At 34.2% G+C, this 24128-nt stretch overlaps 1 protein-coding gene across 1 annotated transcript in view; it reads left to right on the plus strand.

Moving 5' to 3' along the window:
* ARAP2 (ArfGAP with RhoGAP domain, ankyrin repeat and PH domain 2) overlaps window positions 1-24128 on the plus strand; it is a 271525-nt gene that overhangs the window by 214462 nt on the left and 32935 nt on the right. Inside the window, exons 33-41 of the mRNA XM_071432570.1 lie at window positions 1369-1543; window positions 3039-3173; window positions 6687-6831; window positions 9041-9143; window positions 9787-9985; window positions 11979-12042; window positions 19636-19799; window positions 21254-21466; window positions 23059-23164. Coding sequence (XP_071288671.1) covers window positions 1369-1543; window positions 3039-3173; window positions 6687-6831; window positions 9041-9143; window positions 9787-9985; window positions 11979-12042; window positions 19636-19799; window positions 21254-21466; window positions 23059-23164 — 1304 coding nt within the window. The remainder of the gene's footprint in view (window positions 1-1368; window positions 1544-3038; window positions 3174-6686; window positions 6832-9040; window positions 9144-9786; window positions 9986-11978; window positions 12043-19635; window positions 19800-21253; window positions 21467-23058; window positions 23165-24128) is intronic.

Genomic DNA, 24128 nt, shown 5'->3' on the forward strand with positions numbered 1-24128 from the left:
GTGCTTTGTCTGACATCTAACATTCAAATATAGTAGATGATTCATTGTTATTAATGGTGAAAATAGCTGATACACACTTACATAGTAGCTTGTAGCTTATTGGAAATGAAAAAGCTTAATTTAATGATGGAAAATGTATGTTCTCTACTTTTACAAAATAGCAAGTTCTTTAGAATTGTAAAACAGAGAACTTCAATTTTCAATGTCTCTGTAAAATTTTATGTCCATTTGACAGAATTCTAAGATCTGATGGTTTGAGTCATGATTTTTCAGGGTTAATGAATACAGAAGAGTTTTATTGCATTCTGCAATTCAGTGCACTCAATTGCATGAATCAAATCGTCTCAAAGGATATACAGAGATTGTGGGGTTTGTTTTTTCTGGGGAAGGATATATGTCAAATAATCGTTTAAATACTGGGAAAAGTTATCAACTTCTCTGTAGAGACATGAAATTACCATGTAATAAGGCATTAATTGCCAAGTAATTCTAGGAGTTTTACTGAACTGTCTTCTCTGTTATCTTGTGTGTCCTGGGTGCTTCTGTGTTTATTAGAACAGCTAAATTTTATAGGAGTAATCTTCCTATTTTGAGTGACTTTTGCTTTAATCATTTAAGAAAAACTCATTCACTAATTAAATAACTTAAATAAATATTAAGTCATATAAATTTTAATGGAATAGGTTGCTCTAATTGTGTAACTTTTTGGTTTTAAGGTTTTGGACCAATCTTGTAAAAAAAAAAGTTTAAGTTTATTATGTTTGTCTGTGTATACAAAAAATAAAAGGAGACTCATGATTTAGGATGTGGTGAGGTGTTTAAATTTCAAGGAAGATGAACAGGAATAAAGATACAGGTTAATAAAAAGAGTGAAAAAAACTTAATATATATTAATTAACTTAATGTATCTTATAATACATCTTAATAAAAAGAGTAGTTTGCCTTATTGACTGATGGGGGTTTTTAAAAATCTACCTAGGAATTTCAATATGAGTCCCAGCAACAGAGTTTAAGAATCTAATCTCATCTCTTTTGTTGAACTTCTGAGGTCTGAAATAGTAAGAGCTTTTCTCTAGTAGTTTGATGCAAATAAACAGCAAGCTTCCCCTCCAATTGTATTTACTCATGTTTTCCTTCCAAAGTGCAATTTGTGAAAGCAACGTTTTTCTGGGTTTGGGTTGATATTTTGGGATATTTTTGTTGCTGAATTCTTCTAGATTCAGCCGATACTTCATGGCTTCTGATACTTCTCAATGTTCATGGTCTAGTTATATCAGAGTTGAAAGGATTTGCATCTAGGTTGCATGTATTTGTTGCCAGTAACTTTCTAATTTAAACAGACTTCCTGTTTCTCCTTTCTCTCATAAGGCCCTGTGTGCTGCTGTAGTCAAGCAAGATGTGCTAGAAACTCTGATGTTGCTCTTCAGTGGGGCTGATGCCATGTGTGCCACTGGAGACCCTGTTAACAGCACCCCATACTTATTGGCCAAGAAAGCTGGACAAAGACTGCAGATGGAATTCCTGTACCATAATAAGTTCTCAGGTATGATGCATTTTGTTCTTTCAATCTAATTTCTTATTATGAAAAAGAGAAGGAAATAATTTAGAAGCAGAATTGGCTTTGCTTTGAAGAATAGTGGTATATCAGAGAAGCCGTTGTGATGGCATTAACTGTATTTTATTAGAGCACAATTTCAATTGTGTGCAGTTTACTGTTTTGCTCAGACATCATGTTTAGGACTTAGCAAACACAGTGATAAGTTATAGGTCTCACACCCTTAGTTATAGCACAGAAAAAATCCATCATCATCTTGCCAATATTATCAGTCTTTTACCAGAAAGAAATGGGTACTCAAACAAATGTCTAAAGAATTCATCTAGTGCTTTTTCTTTTCCTTAAAGGATATTTAAATTGATATCCACTCCTTCTTGCACACAGACCTAGCTGTTTTTTTTCACAAACTCTCTTCCCAAAATAAAACTCAGCTCTTGAACCTGCAATATGATCTATCCTAGAAACTTCCTTTTCCCATCACAGCTTTTGTTGCAGCTTGGAGCAAATTATAAACTTTGGCTTGGAAGTGAACAATTCTGTTTGCAGTGTGTGGCTGCTATGAGGCTCTTGAAAACAGAAAGCTGCTCTTAACAGTAAATGTATTGAGGTGCAGGGATGCGACTGAGCTTTTCTTTTAAAAGTGCTGTACAGTATCTGAAACCATCAGGGGCTGAAAGTTCACATACAGATCTACACTGTAAAAATAAAAAAAGCTATGTGGATGTTGTCCTGGACCAGCTTTCCCTTGGCTTGTGTCACTCTGCAAAGTGACAATGATTCACATTCAGGCTGAACAAAAAAGAGATTAGTGGGAAACACAGGAATGAATTAAGGCTTCCAAGGGCAGACACAGTGTCTAAATTTCTGCCTGAGTATTGCTCAGGCCAGTGCCATGCCCTGGACCATAGGATGTGGAGCTCAGTCAGGTGCAGACGTGTAGCTGGGGTGGTTTCTTTGCTACCTATGGTCTCAAGTGGTCCTAAGGTTATGGAGAGAGAAGTTTGCTTGTCTTGGCCCTGTCTTTTCTACTTTTGGCCCTCCAGCCAAGGTAGCACCATCATGTTCTTATCTTTAGGGGAGGGGAGACAGTATATGTTGATGATGATTCCCAGAATTGTTGTCTGTCTGCTGTCAGAGTTGCTGGTAAATTCTATATAATCCTTCAAGAGAAGCAATCTCCTTCTGTTGAAGTATGTTACACAACAGATGAAAATCAAAGTTCAGAACATCAGGAAACAGTATTTTATATTACCTTGGCAAGCAGTGGATGACAATGGCAACATTGTAACAAATGTGAACCAGGTTTTTTAATGAACTTGTTTTCTAATTATAAAAATAAAACCAGTAAGTTTTATCAGTGTTTTAGTAAAGATACTGCAGATCAACTGCATATTTACAGACATGCATTTAGACATGTGGAAAAAGGGCTTTAACTGATATAAATGAAGAGCTGTATGTTTTTTACTCCTTTGTCTTTGAGCAGATTTCCCAAACTATGATCCTTATTCTGAAAGTGGCTTCTCTGAAGATTCTTCACATTCCACCTTTCTTTGTGAATTCTTGTACCAAGTTTCTTCTAATGCGGCTAAGCTTCCTTCAGAGAAGAAATTAAAAGAAGGTATTTAACTTTCAATTTATGTATTTGAATAACACATGAATATGTATGATTTGGATTAATTTTATTCTTTTTAACTTCTTGAATAACTTTTTTTGAGATGAAATGTCTTTGATAAGAAATGTCCTCTTTTGATTCAGTAGACCTCTTTCAGAAAAAGAAAATACTGTTTGTCTTGATCTCTTCATTCAGTAGTTGACAGAGGAAGAAAACTGAACTTCTGACAAATTGTTCAGTAAATACAGTAATTGATAAATAAGAAACAAACAGAAACACTTCTTGCTTTAATTATATTTAGATTAGTGCCAAGAATTAATTTTCATCTAAAATGATTCTATTACAGGAGTCATTTACAAGTAGCACTGAATTTTTAGTAGGGTATTTCTCAAGCTCATAAATTTACAAGATCTTCCAAGTAGAAATGAGCATCTACCATGACGCTATGACAGCTTGAGCTTTGTGGGGTGATAATGCATGTATATCACAGTAGATATACATGGCCCCCTGTGCATATCAGTCTACTGTTTTTCTTTTATTTTCTGAGAGAGGGAGGTGTTACCAGATAAATTTTCCCTTTTTCTTCCCATTTGTTTCTTATATTTTTCTTCCATCTAAACAAAAAACATGGGTTTTTAAAATCTGTGGTAATTTATTATTGAATTTATTGCTTCTAAAATCCTTACATGGCATCCTGCACTGGTGTATACATATTTTTGTATGATTATGTCCATTTTCTCATAGCATATGCCTTTAATATTCTTAATGGATATTAAAAGTATGCTAAAGCATAGAACTCCTGTTTAAATATGCTTCAGAAGAATCTGTATATTAGGGTGGCTCCAAATTCTTGAAAGCATTGGGTGATAACTGTGCTAATGCCTGATCACAGGCATGTCCTAGCAACTTTGCAGTTCTTAACAAACAGGCCTGTTTTGTCAGAGGACTGCTGCTGGATAGGACTTTATCTGGGACTGCTCTGAAATTGTCCTGAGTTTATTTGGGGAACAATGTATTAACTGAAAACCTCATTACTGCTTGCTCCAAGTTCAGGCCTGATCTTCTGTGCTGTGGATATCTGTATGTATTCATAAAGAAGTTTATAAAAAACCCCAGAAGTCAGTGCTTAGCCAAGTGGAGAGCAGATACAAGGCAATCACTTCTGACACAATCCCATATTAGAAGTGGCATATTTCTAAATACCTGTATAGATTGAAGATTTGGCTGAAAGTGCTCACAGAATGGCTTTTGTAGCTCTTTTTGGGGGAGATGCACTGCGACTGAGTGTTGTAGAAGGATATCTTAAAATTCATGAAAGTCCCCAGACAAGAAGTTTTGACTGTCTTCTATTTCAAGTCTTTAGTGGACAGAAATGAAGCTGCTTTGAAAGTTTGTAGTCTGTTGCTTAGCATTGCACTTACTACTTGAGGAAGCATACAATAAATGGAAAGGAACCAGATTTCTCTGAGGTCAGGTTTTGTTCTCTGAAATTGTGATTGTGTCTTGAAGATGGTAGATGTTCTATTGGTTGCTTTTTTGGGCGTGGACATTTGTTTGTTTTCTTTTTGTATTGATGTTCAATTACCCATGAGTTTGTCAGGACTGATATTTCTGGGATGGGCTCTTTACAGATACATAGGAAGATAGTTTCCCTGACCATTTGTTCAGCAAGACATGTGGAACAAGGGAGGGAGATGTAATGACATACTTTAAACAATAAAAAAAGCCCTGCAACTTTAAAGAGAAACTGCTCTTGCTTTAGGGCTCTAATCTATCTCTGCCATGTTTAAGAAGCAGTATGACAGAAGTACTTCTTGCTACTCAAAACACAAAATATATAATCTTTCTTTTTCTCTTCTTTCACTACATCCAGAAATGTTTCTAAATCTCACTAACATGAAGTAATACTAATATTGCAAATTATTGTGAATAAGTGGACATACTATTTTTCATTCTCTTTAGGAAGTAATTTGAGGGTTAGTACTAATATGGGGGAGAAAATTTCAGTTCCTTCCTCTGCCTGTAGATATTCAAATAAGGTCATGGTACCTGAAAAATCTGACCTATCTAGTTCTAGAGAAGAGAACTCCTGTTGAAGCAGTTCTGACTTGCCATGAACTGAGGCCTCTGTAGCCCAGGGGGAGCACCATTTTCTCTCAGCATTTAGACAAATTTGGGGCCTTTTTTATTTATTTTTTTTTTAAATCCTGTGAAGCTGTTTAATCATTAGAATTAAGTTCTTCTTCAGTGTTAGCAATCTCTGAGGCAGTTGACAGCCTTGCCTTCAGCACCAAGGGCTGAAAATTTAAGTGCTTGCTTGTTGTCTCAGAAAACTGTTACCCCTTTGTAGACTTGGCCCTCATGGTAAAAGGACACTGAAGGAATCATTCTGTGCTGTGAATTAACCAAGGTTTTATCCCAACCACGTGGAACACCTGGAAATACAGCCTTGTTTTTCATTATGTGTGTCTCAGTACAGGAGAGAGCCAACTCTGTGTGTACTTCTCATTATAGCAGCATCAGTGCTTTCAGCAGGGGTGCGTGCATTTTCAGGACAGTTGTTGTTAATTAACAGCTGTTGATACCAGCGGGCGGAGAGCTCAAATGTTGGTGCTATTCTGATGTAGTGGATCACAAAGTAAAGCTTAGAGATTTAGGGTCTCAAGTTTGATTTTTGCTTTTGTTTCTAGTGTAAAAGGTTTTATGGAGCCCTTTAAAAAGCTTCAGTATTCCAAAATTGTCCTTGAGAGTTTAATAGTTTAATGAATATTGAAGCAGTGAGCTATTTTTTAGAATAAGTTTTGGAAGATGGGGGAGGAAAAGCTGGGGGACAAAAAACCCTGAACATTCAGAACCTTAAAATTTGGTGCTCAACTCCTGTAAATCAATACGTTATCAAGCCATTTATCTTATGTTTATTTTAGTACTTAACATTTGTATTTAGACAGAATCTAGGTAGCAAATAGCATGATACAAAGAAATATTAATAAATAGTACAAAACATTTATAAAACGTATATAAACCATATAGAAAACAACAGAAAAAGCATGAAATATCAAATAACATAGTTAATATTTTTCAGATTAAAACTGGGGTTTTTTATTTGATTTTTCTCGGGTTTTTTTTGCCAGATCTGTTTTACCAAATCCTCAGAAGTACTTTGCCAGCTGTATAGAAATTTTTAGACAGTGGAAAATAAGAAGAGTATTTTCTTTTATGATCTACTTCTCTGCAGCAGTGGCCTCAGATCGACCTCAGATTTTGTTTTAAGAACTAGACATAAGCTAGACTGAATTCATGACTATTTTCAGTAGCAAATAGACATTACTATACTATGTCATGTGTTGTATTCATATTTTAGGTCATAAGAGGAAGTAAGCATCTAGTTGTAATTAAATATACCAAATAATTCAGAGAAGTTGCTCTGCAGACTTTTTTCTCCATCTTGTATTTACCTATTTAAAAAAAAAAAAACTTAATGAAGAAAATCTTACCTTTCTTTTATTTTTTTAATCACAGATTGCAACAAAAGATGGTGCACTTTGGAAAGTGGCTTTCTGAGCTACTATGAAAATGATAAAACTACCACTCCTAATGGTATGATTGACATCAATGAAGTTATCTGTCTTGTAGTACACAAGTCAGACTTCTTTTTAAATAGAGGGTAAGCTGAATTCACATTTCAGTAAACAAACTTTGATTTTTTCCTGAATTTTGAATAGGCAATTTAAAAAAAAAAGCTGGTGTTATTTGACTTTAAGAAATTAGTGCTATGTCATATATAGGGATTTTTAAAATATTGATAGAATGAAAATATTAGGGTAATTTAAAAGGGCAGCTTAAATTAGATGCACGTGTTTCTTTTTAAATCTGTAATGAATATTCTCAGTGCTTGAAAGGTTACATGATGATAAATTGAACAATTAATACTCATTTTTCTTTCTGGGATTGACCTCTGCCTCAAGCCAAAATTCTTGCTTTGCTTCTTCTTTCTAATGCAGCAGACTAGAGCTCTCCATAATGCTTCTGGATTTGGTCACAGATGTATTGGTTTTTGAAATCCATTCTTAGTTCCGTAGCTGAGGACAACAGTGGAACTGATGAACATTTTTAATTGGAAGAAACCAGTTTTTTTTCTTTTGGTGGGTGGGAGGGGGAGGTCTTGTTTTTTCTTTTATAACTCGCTTGCATCACATGGAGAGTGACCTAAATCTGATTAAAGTGATACTCAATTTCTTTAGTGCAACATTTTTATTTAAAATATGCTTTGTATTTGTCTAACAGACTCCATAACACTTTATTTTTAAACCTGTGTACATGCACCTAAAATAAAAATAATTTTCTGTAGTATAATACTGTAATGCTTTTAGTTACAAAACAAAATTGTCTGCAAAGAAGGCATAGTCTATTTGCTAAGCTTCTGAAAAAGATAATGGGAATAAAGGACTTAGACTGCTACAGGGGAGAGAGATCCTGAAACATGGTGATGTCTCAATATGCTATCAAATACAGAGAAGTGACCTTCACTATTCTGCAGTTAACTCTGTGGTACCCAGAAAAAAGAAAAAAAACCTTTTTTCTTCTGTGCTCAAATCTAACATATTGTTTATTACATTTCCAGATGGTTCCATTTTAGGTTAATAACTAAATTAAAAAACATGTTGGCTGAATACTTCACTCTTTGGAAATAACTAAGTTCCTGTTGTGCTTTACTTGTGATTGAGGAGTTTTATGAGAAACTTTACTTAGATTTGACATTTCATGTAGTGAAACAGCGGGTCCTTAAAAATGCCTATTCTGTTAGTCAGAACTAAGTGTTTATATAATTTTCCAAGTGGCTATTGAAAATTATAGAAGTGACTCATGCTCAGTTCTCCACATTTAGACAAATCTCAGTCTTCAGCATTGAAAGGAAAAAGCATACTCCATCTATTTGGCATCTAACAAGAGGTCACAGGCAAAATCATACTGTAAATTGGTGACCCATAATTTTTGAGTTAAAGAGTGACCGACCCAAACTTCAGCACCATATTTACTTTCCAAATTCCACCAATTTAAACTGATCTACGTTTTCTTATTTGTCCATTAAAAATTGAATAAACAGGGTTCATCTGCTGAAATAGTGGTATAATTTTTAAAAGGAAAGATACCCAAGAACCTCCCTTAAGAAAACTTTTAAGAGTTTCTTGAGCTACAGCAACTTCAAAGTATTCCTACTCTTCTTGGTGATGGCAGGTGGATAAACAGTGACCATGCATTTCACCCCAGCAGATTCAGGCTGCCTGACAGGAAAAGCCTCTTCAGTTAAAAGGGCAGGTGAAGGGCAGGAACAGGTTGGTGACAAGAATAATACTCTCCATCCTTGGCTGTTTTCAAGGTTTCTCATTGTAATAATCCCTCTTTGAACATGAGACCAAATGACATCCAAAAGTACCTATGAAGCAGCATTTCAACTTGTTTACAACTTCCCATTCAACTGGTTGTTCAGCTTATATTAAACATACAAAAAAATCTTTTGAATGCATCACAAAAATGTGCTTGATCAAATAACATGAGCTTGTGAAAGCAAAAAATTCCCTATGCATTTTAATTACTATATGTAAACATTTTTATGCATTTTGGAATTATTCAAAAATCTATTACACCACAGCCTTTAAACATGTATTATTGACCTGCAAAGTACTTTGATCCTGATGTATTGTAAGGTGCTCTATTATTAGCTACGCCCTGCTTGTAATATTGGAGGAGAAATGCAGATGGGTTCCATTCCATATGTATGAAAGAATGAAAAAAATAGTGAAATAAAATGACACTAGTATGTCTGCTCTTTTGGAGACTAAATACAGCTGTGTTTCTTCTCTTACTTCCTTTAGGGATGTCTTTACATTTGAAATATACTTACTGTCAGAACGTGTTTTTCTGTTTGGAGCTGAAACTGCGCATTCACAAAGAAAATGGACTTCAGCAATAGCTAAGGTAATACTGATAATTATCTTTTTCAGTTAGGCCAGGAGCCTTTGCACAAATAATAAAGTGCCATTGTTAGCTTAAAACCTTTGAGAAGCCATTATTGATGAATACTGATCTCTCCTGCGTGTAAAGGTTTCTTGTGCAGCAGGAAGAAATAACTTTTGTGATTTAATGTTTGAAACAAGATAATAAAATGTGAAAGGAATTGAAGCAGCATTTGAATGCTGACCTTAAGAATATATTAAATGTGCTCTAATAGAAAGACATATGCTGTATGAGTATATTTCAGCTAAGTTTTTTATGGTTGCAGTTCTATTAAATTTATTTGCTGAAATGAAATTCATAAGGCAATACCATATTTTATACTGTTCAAAATGTTAATAATCACATTACTAATTAAATCAATGGTAGTTTAAAAGCAAACATGTTTGAATTGTAGAGCATGAATGGAAAAAATGTTAAACTTGGTTTTGCATTTGAAATTTAATGTATCTATGGGCATATGAGTGTGGATTTTGCATCTCAAAGTTTGAGGTTTTTTTACTGTGACCTTAATCCTGGAATCCAGTAGATTTGCAATATTTTGATTTTGCTCTTTAGGGGCAGAGGTTTTTTTTCTTCATCTGACTCACCCCATTTTCTTTGGTAGCATTTTGTTCCCCCGGTGGCAGAATCATTGTTAGAGCGAGACTGTGACCTTATTGGGCAGCTGTACTACAAAGATTGCCACAACCTGGATCAGTGGAGAAAAGGCTGGTTTGCCATAGAGAAGTCGAGCCTTTATTTCTGCCTTGAAATGGAGGATGCTGAAGAAGATTCCATATATCTAAGGAGGTTGCAAGAACTAAGTAAGAACATCTAGTATTCAGACAGTGTTCTGTGGGATTAATTCACTGTTAAGGACATTTCTATTACATTTCAAAGTAATAAATATTGGGAAGCTCAGTAACTATTCCTTCACATGACTCAGATGTTCTTCCAACTCTTATCTAAATATGGGGTTGGTTAATTTCTGTCTTGGGTTTTTTTTTCTACTTTTTGGCACATGCCAGAGAAATTTTTCACAGCTTTAAAATGAATGATGACAGTTTTCGTTCCAGTTGCAGCAGTATCTTTCTTACAAGAGTACAGAATTGAATAATAATATATAACCTTTTGGGATTATTGTTTCATATTTTTGACAGGGCAGAAATACTCACTGCAGAACACATTCTTGAGATGATTGACAGGTCTGGTTTTAAAATACTCAAACATACTGGAAAATTATAATTCTCTTGGAAAACTGCTTCACAGAATAATAGACTTTTTTCCAATACTAAAAATATTATTTGCTCAATATCATGATGTAGAGAGATAAGAATGTTTGTATAAATGGTCTTCTATGACCAATTTTATATCATTGCTTGTAATTATGCTCTGAATCCTTTTTTAAGCATATCTGCCCTACTTGTTTTTATATTGAACAAGGCAATATGTTACACAGAAAAATACATATAATTTGAGTTTTATAATAAAGTAACATAGAGAAGATAGTTTAGCTCTTTATTGATGATACTCTTTATAAATGCTGACAGATTGTGGACTGTTTTGCAGGAGCTTGCCTAAATGCCTTTGGCTTTTCTAATGTTTATTTACTGCCACCTTATATTTGGTGTAAATAACACCATGAAGGTGGTTTTTAATCAGCAATGTTTTTACGCCTCTAGGTGTCTTTCAACTTGTGAATACTTTTGATCCTAATTCAGAGTTAAAAGATTAGGCATAAGGAGAACTGTTCCTGATACTTTTTTTGATGATGCAACTGTAATTGCCTCTGCCAGAATCATAAGAGCGTGCAAAATCTGTGTATATTATATCTCATGTATAAAAATGAAACACTTTTGACTTGCAGTTCAGAATTTGTTTTGCTTGGAGTTTTTAATATTAGTTGTATTTCTTGGAAATGTTATATATCCATACTCTTTTTTTTTGATTTCTGCTTTCTCCAGAATATATCTGCTCCACTGTTAATACTGATAATACTTATTCGTGAAATGAAACTTGAAAACTAATGAATCATTTGTGGAAGTATAGTGACTTACCTTCTTGATATTTGACTCAGTAAATATAGACAAAGCTAGGAGTTAGTGTGACACAAAACCATCATATAACATGCAATGTGTTTATTGGTTTTCATTGGTATTTAGGACTTTACTCTCTCTGGGAATTAGTTCAAATAAGGTGTGCATTACATATGACACACACTTTGAGAAATTAAGTTTTCAGAATTTCAAATTAGTAAGCAGGTTACATTTAATTTACTGGTTTTAGTATAGTGCACAGTATAGTTTTTAAGCAGTGCAACTGAAAGCTCTCCAGATGTATTTGATGTGTTATGTACAATGTGAGTGTTTTACAGGGTGCTTTTTTTAGCAGGGATAACATAAGACATAAAGAAGGGTGGAAATGATCTTCAAGTTAATGGATTCCAAAATCCAGCTTACTTCTGAATCATTATGTCTTCTACAACTTGTACTTACAAGTTGAGTATAATAAAACACTGTAGCATATTTTCACATTAAAAAGTATGTTTAAACTTTCTTGATAATGTTTAGTGTTAGTTTTTCTTTTAAATGTAAATGTGGTGTGGTGTTTTGTGGAGTTTTGTTACTATTATCAGCAGCATTCTTTATTTGCAAAGTTTAGGAATTCCATGCTACTTTTGCTACTGGAGATCATTTTGAAAAAAGGTCTGTCTGTATGTGCATGCATGTATGAGTTTGTCTATAAATATGTGTCTGTGAAGGTCATAAATATGTGTCTGTGAAAGTCATATGAAATGCGTATGTGTTTTGTTTTCAGCAACCAGCAGTGTGATGCAAAATGGAGAGAGAATAGATGTCCTGCTGCTCGTTGAAAAAGGAAGGTAAGGCTCCTATCTGAAAAAAGATTTAATCTGTTTTTACAGTCATATCTTAGAATTAATATTGATAAATTTTGAAGTTTTTTCACTTAGGGTTGCTAGAAAGAGAGTAAATTTGCAGAGTTTTTAAAGGAGGGAATATCTTTGTGCATTAATTACATTTTATGTCTGTGTCACAAAATGTTAACAAGCACTACTTAATTAAAAACTGTTTTCCCACTGAGAAAATTATTCCCAGATTAGTCTGCCAATAATGATTTCTTCAAAAGGAACTAAGTCCTTTTACCTTGTAAAAAAGGAGTACCTCTTCGGAGCTTTTACTATAAAGTACTTGATTTTTTAAATTATTCGTATGTATCAGAATTCTGTATCTCAAGCTGCCTAGGTCAGGTTTGAGAGGATATGAATGGGTCCTCTGGTTAATCTTATTGTAATATCTGATCTGTTAACAATATACTGTCTAGGAAAAAGCATACTTACAAAGCAAACACGATCCATATCTGCTTCCAAGGAGGTAATATTTGGCAGAGATGACTGTGTCATATTTATAATGATAGAGGAGGTTGGAACTTGAGTTGAGGTATATATTTCTGCCTCAAATATGTGTACAAATTCAAAGATGCAAGTAAAAATTGTGGAAGATAATTCTTATTTTTTAGTCAGTTGAGGCTTTTTTTATTTCCACTATAGGTTATTGGGCAGGAGTCTGTCTGTCTTAAGTGGTGCAGTATTTATATAGTCTTTTGAACAGCCAATAATAGCTTAATAAATGGAGGATGTTTTTCTCTTTGGCAAACAAAAAAACTTCATAGATACCTTTGACATCTATTCAGAGTTGGAATAGCTTGTCAGAAATGCATTCTAACTTGTGTATTCTGAATTTTAACTCTTTCTAGGATATTGCATAACTTTCAGAACTGAGTAAGGCTACTCAGGTTAGAAGGAAACACTTTTTCTTGTCTTTTTGGGGGGGTTCTGTTTTGTTTTGGGTATTTGTTTGTTTGTTGGTTTGATTTGTTTTGGTTTGTGTTTTTTTTGTTTTTTTCAAAAAAGCATATTGAAAGATGCAGTGTTAAGTAAGCTACATACACCAATCAGGGAACCTGAAGTATCCTAGTCAAAGGGCAGTCCAAAGATGGATGTAAACCATGCATATAATTTCATAGGTATTAATGCTGAGCAAAACTTTTAGCTCCAAGTCAGGCTTTATTATTTATTTCATTAGATTGTTTCTTTCAAGTGAGGGTAGGTTTTCCCTGAACCACTCTGGTAGTTTAAAGGAAATTCTGGACTATTTGAAAATAATTTCACCAGGGGCACTGGCTGATTTAAAGTGGACATGAATATATTTAATTTTTCTTCACTGAAGTCTGCCATAAAAAATTTAAATGCACAGTCTTCACATTGTCTTAAGCATTGAAAGCCATATGGTTCCATAGGCTTTGGCATGGTGATTGTTTTTTAGGATATTGCTTCAAAACTATCCAGGTGTGCAGTGCAGTTGTATGAGATGGCATCTTAAAGTGATAAGCAGTTTAATGTGTGTGTGGAAGATGATTAAATATAAAATCACCTTTGTCTTTAGACTCAATTACTGTAAATGGAAATAAAGCTGCTAATCCTCTTTGTGCTCCTTCAAGCTCTAGATAAATTAATATCCTTGAGATGTCATCAGCATCAGCTAAATGAAATGTCAAAGTCTCTAGGTTTTCCTATTCTGTCTGTTATTTTGTATCAGTGCTTGTCTAATGTCAATTTGGCACAGATTGATCACTTGGAAGAGATTCTGCTTGGCTGATAACTTTCTTGTTAATTTGTTAGTCACTTCAATGCAGGATAAATTATAAAATAAATAAAGAGTAGTATTGAAATAATTAAGTTAAACAAGTAAGATTTTTCCAGAATTAGGAAAAGTTTAGGAGAAAAAAACAACCCAACAACCATAAACCAAACCAAAAAAAAAAAGCCACTGTCCTTTGCATAAAAAAATAAATGTGGTGAATTTCCTAAAGTGTCTCATTAAATTTTATTAGAAACTTTTATGAAAATTCCTTGAGATATTTTTCTACTGACTTTCCATTTCTAACAAATACTTATGCCTTTTCTTTCAAGTTTCAGTCTTTGGACTGGTTAATTAGGGAAAGTCACACATTTATATGTGTTATATCTTTCTGTTTCACACCTTTTCTTTTAATTACTATAGGTAAAAGAATGACTTAGTTGTTATAAATGAACCTCACTTAAGAATGATTGCATATGCAAGTAAACATTTTCAGAAACTATATAAACTTCAAGTCTTACTGCTGAAATTATTACAATGTAATAAATCTATGTATTCTTGATTCTTAAAAAGATCTGAAATTTGGGATAAAAAAATGTAACATTAATCTGATACATATCTACTCAGAAAAAGAATTCACAATTAATTTTGGGACATAACATACGTAGTACTTCAGAGCTTGTATAAAATACAATAATTCAGAGACAATACTACCAAAAAAGGCATGTGAGGTTTTCCCAAAATGTCTTAGATATTAATGCAATCCACTCCTACCTTTTCTTTTTTTTTTTTTTGCTGCCTCTTCCTTTACCCTGCTTTCTGCTTGGCACCGTGCTGTTCATTTATTCTCTGTATGACATGTTCAGCTGATGATGTCTATCAGCTCAGAAATAAGAGGTAGCAATCATACCAGGTAATAGCATATCATCAGAGGCTGAACCACACTAAAAGATTTCTGAAACCACAAGACTGCTTCTCTTTTGAAGTATGTTGTCCATTTTGAAGCTCAGTGTACTCAGTTTTGAAGCTCAATGTAAATTTTCATGATAATTCTAGATGACTTTTCATTTTACTTTTTTTTTTCAGATCTTATACATGTTAATGCTTGTGTTTGTGTATCTTCACTAAAATAAATTACAGAACACACTTTTTTTAACACCTACTGGAATTTTATTATATTCTGATCTCTATTGGAGCATATTGTCTGGACTCCTAAAGCTGTAACTAACTCAGCTGGAAATCCTGGCTTCTCACAGCACTGTGGTGTATAGTTTTACACCCTAATCAGATGGCCATTTGCCTCTTCTTGCTTTCACTTTCATAGCTGAAATATTCTAGTTTCGTAGTTGAAATGCTTCTTGACTTCTTGCTAGAAGTGGCAAACCATTTTAAGGTTTTCTGTGTTTGAGGCTTCCCTTTGTCACAGAGATGTCCTCTGATTTGATCCATATTCAGTCTGGATTTTTTCCCTTGATCTCTGTATTTTTAAAATGCTTGTAGTGCCTGGTGGTGCTTGACCTCTTGTTGCTACCAATAATATGCTATCCAAACAGAAGTTGCATGGCATAGTGGTGAAACAGTTACTCCTGTGTAGTTCAGCAGAGGCCAGCAGAGGGATCTGCATGATGAAAAGAAGGAAATTGTCTGAAAACATCTGTATGCAGTAGTTTTTAAATATATCTTCTATATGTAGAATTTAATGCAAAATCTCTAATACTAAGTTTTAAAGAAACAGTTACACAGGTAGTTTAGTATCAAACATTTCTTACATTTTTCTGAAATAATTTAAGCTCTTTCCTAGGTGTCAGTGAATGTTTTCAGACCATAATGTAATCCAGATGGTGTCTTTTTTTCCCCCTGTTATGCTTCTGATGTAGTTAGCTCTTTCTTATTATGGATAATAAACCTGCCCTACATACTGGCACAATTTCTTTAGGCTGATGGTTCATTCAATGCTTTCTTCTTAACCCTTTGATGATAGCAGTAAGTTTTCTCATAAAATGCAGTTATGGGCACAAAATTCTAAAATCCAGAATTAATATAAACTTAAGAGTCAGATGAAAGGACTTGTGCTTCCAATATGGCATGCTGGATGTAAGACCTTTTGAAGGGTACCTTGATTAATTATTGCTTGAAGAAAAAATTTTAATGGAATATCCATGCTTCAGTTGCAATTTGATTTTGCCAAACAATTTCATATCGATATTTACTTTCTTAGTACCTCTCTTTTCAGACAGGTAAATTATCAGAATCTTGTGGGAATTGCCAGAGGGCTCTAAGTTGTGCCAATGTCTGTTTCTCCCTCTCCCTGCCCACCTTACCCAAAATCTCCTATTAGCACTACTATCCCATTGCACAACTGTGCAACAAAGCTTATAGACATAGCTGAAGCTAGGGGACTTTGCAGGATGGGTTCAAGAGAAGCCTTTGCACTCTTGCGGATGAAGTGTGGTCATATTTGTTGTCTGTCTGACTGCTGGGGCAGAAGGATGTGCTGGTAGTCAACAATAAAGCTGTGTAGGTAATGGTAGCTTCCTTAATGTTGAGACTCATTGATCTGCTGCAGTCACTTGTGCCAATTCAATTCTCTCAATTCACTAGGGCAGAAATCTCCATTGGCAGGCTGCCTTGCTGTTTGAATACTTAAATTATTAATTTCTTGGCTATGGACTGTATGTACTTCACACAACATAGCAAAAATTCTGCCATTTTTCATCATGTTGTCATTTTTGCGAACTATTTGTTATGAAATGTGAGATCTTTATCAATTTTTAGAACTGAAAAAATAGCACATGTGTAAACATACTATAGAAGGCAGTGTGCATTTGTATTGAAGGAATGCATTTTGCTTGAGTCTGTGGAAAATAGTTGGTAATCTGCATGGTAGATCTTCATAAGCAGTACAGTATAAATTCTTTCAAATATGATAACTTCTATAAACTCTTTAAATTCCTCAGTTTCGTGCTACATGGGACATCACTATATTTCAGCCTGTGTTTATGCTTAGTCTTAAGCCTTGGCTTTAATATTACTTTATATTTTGATAATGACAATTAGTTCAGTGATGCATGTATTTGTTATTAATTCTGTCTGAAAACTCTGTGAAAGAGATAAAACCAGAGATTAAATCTGCAAAGTTATCTCTATTGTTTCATGAACTTCTGTAGAAGACTTCTGCTGTTCTTGAGGAGAGTTGTGCTCTTCTGCTAGAAATTATTTCCCCTTTCCTCTTCATTACTTCCAGGTTCAAGTAGATAAAAAAATCATTTCCAATTAGGGAAAAAAATAATTGTTACATTTGTCCAGAAGGACTAAACTGAGAAGGACTGCTTTAAACATCTTATTTCTAAATTGTTTTGTGTTTTTCTGATTTAAATTTATTCTAGGTGTGTTCTTTCTCGGCCAAAAATTATTGAGGTTTTAGATGAGCTTTTTAATCCACTTCCATGGGAAATTGACTGAGTTCTGAAATGTGTCTGGCACTAGTTTAATTTTTTTTTCTCCCTTCTTTGCTCTTGTGGTATTGTAGTGAAAATGTGTCTCTGATGTATCTTATTTTTTGATGTTGCCACTCTGGAGATTTTTGACTGGGCAAATATAATTTTTTCAAAAATAATTAGTTACCTTCTATGAACAATACAGGTTCCATGATAGCAGTATGATTTTCATATTTATATTTCTTACCAGCAACTTCTCTTTCATGCCTGTTTTCGTCCCTTGGGACTACAACTTAAACAAAAACCACATTTTCTTGCTAATTATTAAGTACCCTCTTCCTCTGTAACTGAATTGAGCTCAACAGCTTCTGGAATTTTAGAAAACAATGAGAACATCATCTCTTTGTACTTCTGAAATCTTTTTTCTAATGTGATGCATTGAGGGGAAGATGGAAAGATCCATAAAATACAAGGTGATCTTTTCAACATAGTTTAGGTATTTCATATATCACAACAATTGATTGACAGGCACATGATTAGACTTTCGTATCTCTATGAAAAATGCTGATAAGTTCATGTGACCTTTGAAGTTCAGTATGGTATTTTTTCTCTCCTCCTCTGGTATCAATTCATTGATATGCTGCAGAGTTGCCCTTTTCTTGTTTTGAAGTAATAATATTTTCACTTTACAGTATGTGCTTCCTGTATAGATCATAATTCTTTGAATAAACAAAAAATCTGTTGAGACTTCCATTTATCCTTTTGCATAATACGGTAATGTGAGTCCTGCTGTTCTGCAGGGGAAATAAACACCCAGTAATATGCATATATATGTACATTTCTTCTGTTGGAAAGCACCATAAATCTTTTATAAATCATTTTCCTAACCTCTTCTGATCTGTGAATAATAGTAGGAAATGAGTAGAGTATCTTGCACTGTCAAACTTTTTTTTACTCCTAACCTTTTACTTTCCTTATATATGTATGGCAGTAGCAATACTAGAAAATGTGATGATGTATTCTTTAGAAGGCATTGATTGAGAACTACCTGTTTTGACAAGTCTTAAGGAAACTTTGGACAGCACTGAATTAGGCTCAGTCATTTTGCTTCAAAAGTACGAGAGATTTTTGAATGTGTTTTTTTTTCCTTAGTGGAAGAGAGAGGCTGTGTTTCTGCTATACAGGCATATGTGGTAGTTAGTATGACTTTTGAAGTCATGAAGTAAAGACTTCCTAGAAAAGTGGTTCAGTGGAATAAAATATTTTAATGTCATCTACTCTGCTGCTGTAAGACTTGGTCTGTATGGTGGATCCTGGCTGTGTAATACATTGACTGCATCCCCACTTCCTACCAAGACAGGAGTGCTAGAATGGAAACATTTATAATAGGAAAATTGAAATATATTAGCAAAAAAAAATGAAATTAAGTATTCCCTTATCATATAAGATGCTTCCCCCTCCAAAAATGAAATAATCAAAATAAATGTATTTTCTGTTTGCATGAAACTGTTTTTATAGAAGTTCAGTAGAGCATTTTGACTTATCCTAATTTGTAAATAAATGGTCATTAGAGAAAATTGATTCCTTACATGTCTTTAGTAGGAGATCAGACAACATATATACAAAAGTTTGCTTACTGTTTTAACACTTTAAACAGCTGTTTATTACACACATGCATGCGGTTGGACATACCCCCTTAAACTTTTCAATTTTGATATTTGCTCTTAGAAGCTATCTTGTCAGGGTGGCACACAGGAGATTAATGTAGCTTGCTTAAATAAGAGAGTCAGAACAAGGCTGAACTTTGAGATACAGGCAAAGTGTTGCATTAACTTATTCCACCTCAACTCGTAGCTTTTCATATATGTTCCTGAGCTTTGTGGTAGTGGGTGATCATTTTGATACTTGTGTAAGGAGGGAAGTTCAGTATGTCTCAGCTACTCTGTAGAAGAGGTTGGTGGGTGTCTGGGGTGTTTTGGGGTGTGAATACAAAAGAATGAAAGCTTTTTACAGTGTTGAAAGTTGTCTCTAAATTTGTTTCCTTCTTAGCCGTGGCTTGGACATATGAATGCATAATGTAGGAGCAAGTCTGAAGAAGAGTAATTAAAATGTTGGCAGGTGCTTTCAAAGGGCTTGTGACAGTGGTTGTGGATCTTCTTTCATTTTTTATGGCACTGGTAATACAAATGGATTTGGAAGAATAAAAAGATGCTGTAACAATAGACCACCATCACAGCTTTATGTGCTGAAAGGTGCCTTGATGTCTTACTCCAAGTATATATTTTTTTTCCTTTTCTGAACATCTGCTTTGTTGCCATGGTGCAATAACATCAGTTTTTCATTTCTTTCCTGAACTCAAAATATTTTTATAATTTTCAGAACGCTATACATCCATGGCCGTACAAAGCAGGATTTCATGGTCTGGTATACTGCAATTGAAAAAGCAGCAGGTACAGATGGTAATGCACTACAAGATCAGCAGCTCAGCAAAAATGATGTCCCTATTATAGTGAACAGCTGCATAGCGTTTGTTACACAGTATGGTAAGTAGAGTGGATTTTATTCAAGCTAAGATCATTTGTATAATACAGAAGCGCCCCCAGCACCAGGTCCTATTGAATGAGTTTATATATTACTTAAAGTAAAGTGCCCCTCATTAGCCTTGACATCCTTTAATGAGATGGTGCAATATACTACCACACAGCTGAGAATGGCCCTTTTGGGGAAATACAGCTTGGTAAATCCCCTTTATGGACACTTTTCTATTTTAAATATTGCATTGTTTGCCTTATGAAACTTAGCCTTGGGGTCCACTGCCCCAGTGCAGACAACTCAGCCCTCTGCAAACCTGGAAAAGTTGTGGTCTGAACACATCTTGGAAGCTGGCATTAACTGTGGAGTTAAGTTCAGTCTTAGGCTGCTGTTTTTTCAGTGAAATAACCTGAGGATTAGTTGGTTACCATTTATTTAAGTAAATTTTGCCAGGGTAACTTTCCCTGGCATTAGGTTATATGCAGATGATGTTTGTGTCTTTTTACTACTGCAAATTCATGAGTTTTCCTGTGAGATTGCTACATGCATATCAGCCCTGTACAAATCTGTCTTTGGTATAAATGTGTCTGTAACCTCTGTCAGTATGAGAGCACCTAATTTCTATTTGAGTCATTGAAGTTTAACTAAATAACCTTTGGATAGGGCAACACTGCTCTATTGTAAATAGGTGTATTGGGGTTGCACCTAGTGCCTAAAAATAAGAAAAAAAGCTTTTGCTAAATTTTTTTTAATTATTAACAACAGAACTCAAGTTTTGAAAAACAAAATTTTTGACTAGAATAACATACGCAGTGATTAAAGGTAGTCATGACTTCATTTTAAGCTATATGTTTTCTTTTTAATTTTACTTTAGTGTTTTTTTTTTTTTACATATAAGAATAGTAGCTGACTGATAGCTTTAAGAACATGAGAAAAATCAGAAAAAAAGAATATTTTCTGCTGACTTGAGGCTTTTAAGAATAAGATATTTCAGGTTGGATGAATGCAATAATACTTTGAGTCTTAAGATGAGTTCATCCATAGAGTAATAAAATAAGAGGAGTTTTCTCATGAAAGCTGCTGTGTTTTATGTGCAATATAATATCTATCATCAAAACTTCTTCTCTTTACTGAGCCTTTTGAAAGTACTGTTTTAGGAAGCCCTGAAGAGATTTGGGGATTTGAAATGCCTGTAGAATACTCTTGAAATACTGATCCCAGACTTGCTTACTATTATGATGAGTATTCTTGCAAAGAGGTCTAGTTGGTTATGAGAAGAATTGGCAGTGTTTTCACTAAGAAAGGGAGTATGAGTAAAAGATCAGAAAGATACTGTTAGGAAATGCAACCACATATAACTGTTTGGCATCCACATATAATTTTTATTTAATCATGTCTGGAATTTTTGAAAGAATACTTAATTTTACATTAATTTACTTTTCTCTCCTGTATATTTGTGCCTTAGGTTTAGGTAGCAAACAAATCTATCTTAAGAATGGTGATTCTTCCAATGTGGCTGAACTGCTGGAAAGCTTCAAAAAAGATGCAAGAAGTGTTAAACTAAGAGCAGGAAAACATCAACTTGAAGATGTGACGGATGTACTGAAAAGCTTTCTTTCTCAAATAGATGATGCACTTCTGACTAAAGAACTTTATCCGTTCTGGATCTCTGCATTAGGTAAGGTGTTCAATAATATTCCATACAATAAAAGTTATATGTACATTTTCAGTATCAAGTTTGAGGGGCTTGTTAATTTACTTACCCTGTGTCAACCCATGTTATTTCATAACTGGCAAAACAATGTAGTGAGAAAAAAATATTTGGGGCATGGCTGCAATAGACACATGTTAATAAGAGATGATTTTTATAATGTTCTTTTAAAATGTTTCTATATTGCAGTATTTGCAATATAGAAACAAGTGGTTTCCCTGCCAAACTGTGCTATAAAATTGCAGGCACAGCAGTAAGAGATGCACGGGAAATGCTGACAGAATGTTAGTTTCTATCTGAACGCATAGGAGTCACATAGGCATATTTCTGTGTGGCACATTTTGTCTTTATAAAGAGATATTAAAGCATATTCCTCTTTGATTTTATTTAAGTTCAAATATATGGACGTTGCTTTAATATGAGCCACTAGACTTTTGGGAAATTAAAATATTATCAATATTACACATTTTCGACCTTTAAACTCAATTTCAAAGACTAGAGGAAAAAGTATTAAGAGTTTATTCACTTACCACATGATTAATTGCATGAGAAAACAGAAGTTCTGAGGCAGTTTAGATTTGTCAGCTCTTTTTAATGGTATTACAATGATTCCCCTTCCTGATCTGTACACATGGCTAAAATTCTACTTCAGCTTTACAACAGAAAATCCTGTCCTGTTAAGTGATACAGAAGGTACTTCTAGGAAGACTAAAACATTTAAGAAAACAGAGTAGAAAGCCTTTAAACTGTTGTTTTGTTATTTACTTTTTTTGCCAATTACCAAAGAATCCAAAACACAGTCAGTAGTTAGTGGAGAGCACCATCAATCAGCCAGATTTCTGTGCTTTCTTTTCAGAAACTTGAGAGAAGCAAGGGACTGAGAGGGAAAAGCTAACTAATTAAATGCACTCTACATTAACTTTGTATATGCCCTGAGCATAAGGGGGCAGCACAGGGAGGCAGACGTAAGGTAGAAAGCTGTGGTTGTGTTTCAGATACTGTCATTCCCAAAACTGGAATTCCTGCCATCGGCCTTGCCTTTGTTCAGCTATATGTAACTTATTTACCAGCCCTTTCCCCTTGTTCTCCTCTAATCAGTCTTATATATGCTTAGATCCTTAAACTACTTTGTGCCCTCAAACACTTTTCCAGTAAATATTTAAAATAGGAAAAGGTCTTTTCCTTTCTCATTGTTGGGACCTCTTAGAAGTACATTTGCACTTGTGAATATGGAGTTCCCTCACGCATGTATGTGCACAAACTACAGATTAAATATACTTTGAGAGAAAATGCAATTGCTGTTCTGGCCTTTAGTCTTAAACTGTGGCAAATGATGCTTGAATATAGAACTGTCCATCTCTATTGTTGTTTCCCTGAACTGGTGTACAATAGTAGACTTTTTTAATAGTATATTTTCAGCATTGCCTTTATGAAGAAGGGGTTGATTTGGTAAATAGTAATTTTAAAAGACTAGATGCTGCTGATATAGTTAATGAGAACTGCTGTTGCTTTCTAGTGTGCATTGTTATTAATGCTCAACGATTATTGTTTTCTGGCAGATACGCAGAATGAAAAGGAACGTGTGAGGAAGTACAGAGCTTTTATTCAGAGTCTTCCACCAGTCAATAGAGCAACTTTGGCTGCTTTAATTGAACATCTTTACAGGTTATTGCAAATTAAGCATTGTAGCAGAGAAATTATTATAATGTGTTCTCAGTATAACTCTACAATATATGCAATGTGGCTTGTTTCATTCACCAGTAATCACAAACGCTTATCTAGTTGCAGCAATTAATTGCATTTGAATTCCTTTAATTGATAACGTGTTTTTTCTTTGGTTGTATTTTTAGCTGTAGGTATCTATAAAAATCAATGGATTGGAGCAGCCTTACAGGGAGAGAGGGCTGCTAGTGTATGTGTCCAAGTAGGGTAATTTTTGATGTAGCTTCTTTATGCAATTTCATTTTACTCCAGTCTACTAGTCTTCCAGAGAATTGTTGCAAATGGTTCTTGAAATTAAATATTTTTTTTCAGGGAAAATGTCCTTCTCCACAATCTGTTTTGCACATTATAGCTTTGAGAATTAGCTACCCTTCCTGTTTTTCATCAGTGCTTCATTTTACAACTGAGGTAGCAGTAGAGAATATCCAAAATACAAACTTGTTTAAGCACCAAAGGTCATGACTTATTCCTAGCTCAAATAAGGGGCAGAAAATTTGTAAAAAATACTTGGCAGAATGATTCTGTGGTGTCAGGGTTAAATAGTACTGGTCTATGTGATATCATCTATTGAACAAGTCAAATTATATTTTTGGTGAATTGCAGTGAGTCTAGAATACATAGAAACTTCTCTTTACAGAATGTTGTGTTCAGAAATTATGGCACATAGCCAAGTATATAGCCAATGTAATGTAAAAGTATTTATGTGATTATGAAATTGATTGGTGCCATTATTTGGATAAAGACTGTGCTACATATTGTGTTTAAGAAGTTTCTAAGCATGTCCAGTTAGAGATACTAATTTGATGTTACATCTGTTCTGAAAGTAGTATGAATTTGTGCATTTAATGGCCAAAATTCTGTAGTAGTTTAAAGTGTTTGCCTCTAAAAAAGGACATGTTATGTAAAC

Source organism: Agelaius tricolor, unplaced genomic scaffold (assembly GCF_023055355.1).
Source record: "Agelaius tricolor isolate 1412-34295 unplaced genomic scaffold, bAgeTri1.0.p SCAF_8, whole genome shotgun sequence".
Lineage (NCBI taxonomy): Eukaryota > Metazoa > Chordata > Aves > Passeriformes > Icteridae > Agelaius > Agelaius tricolor.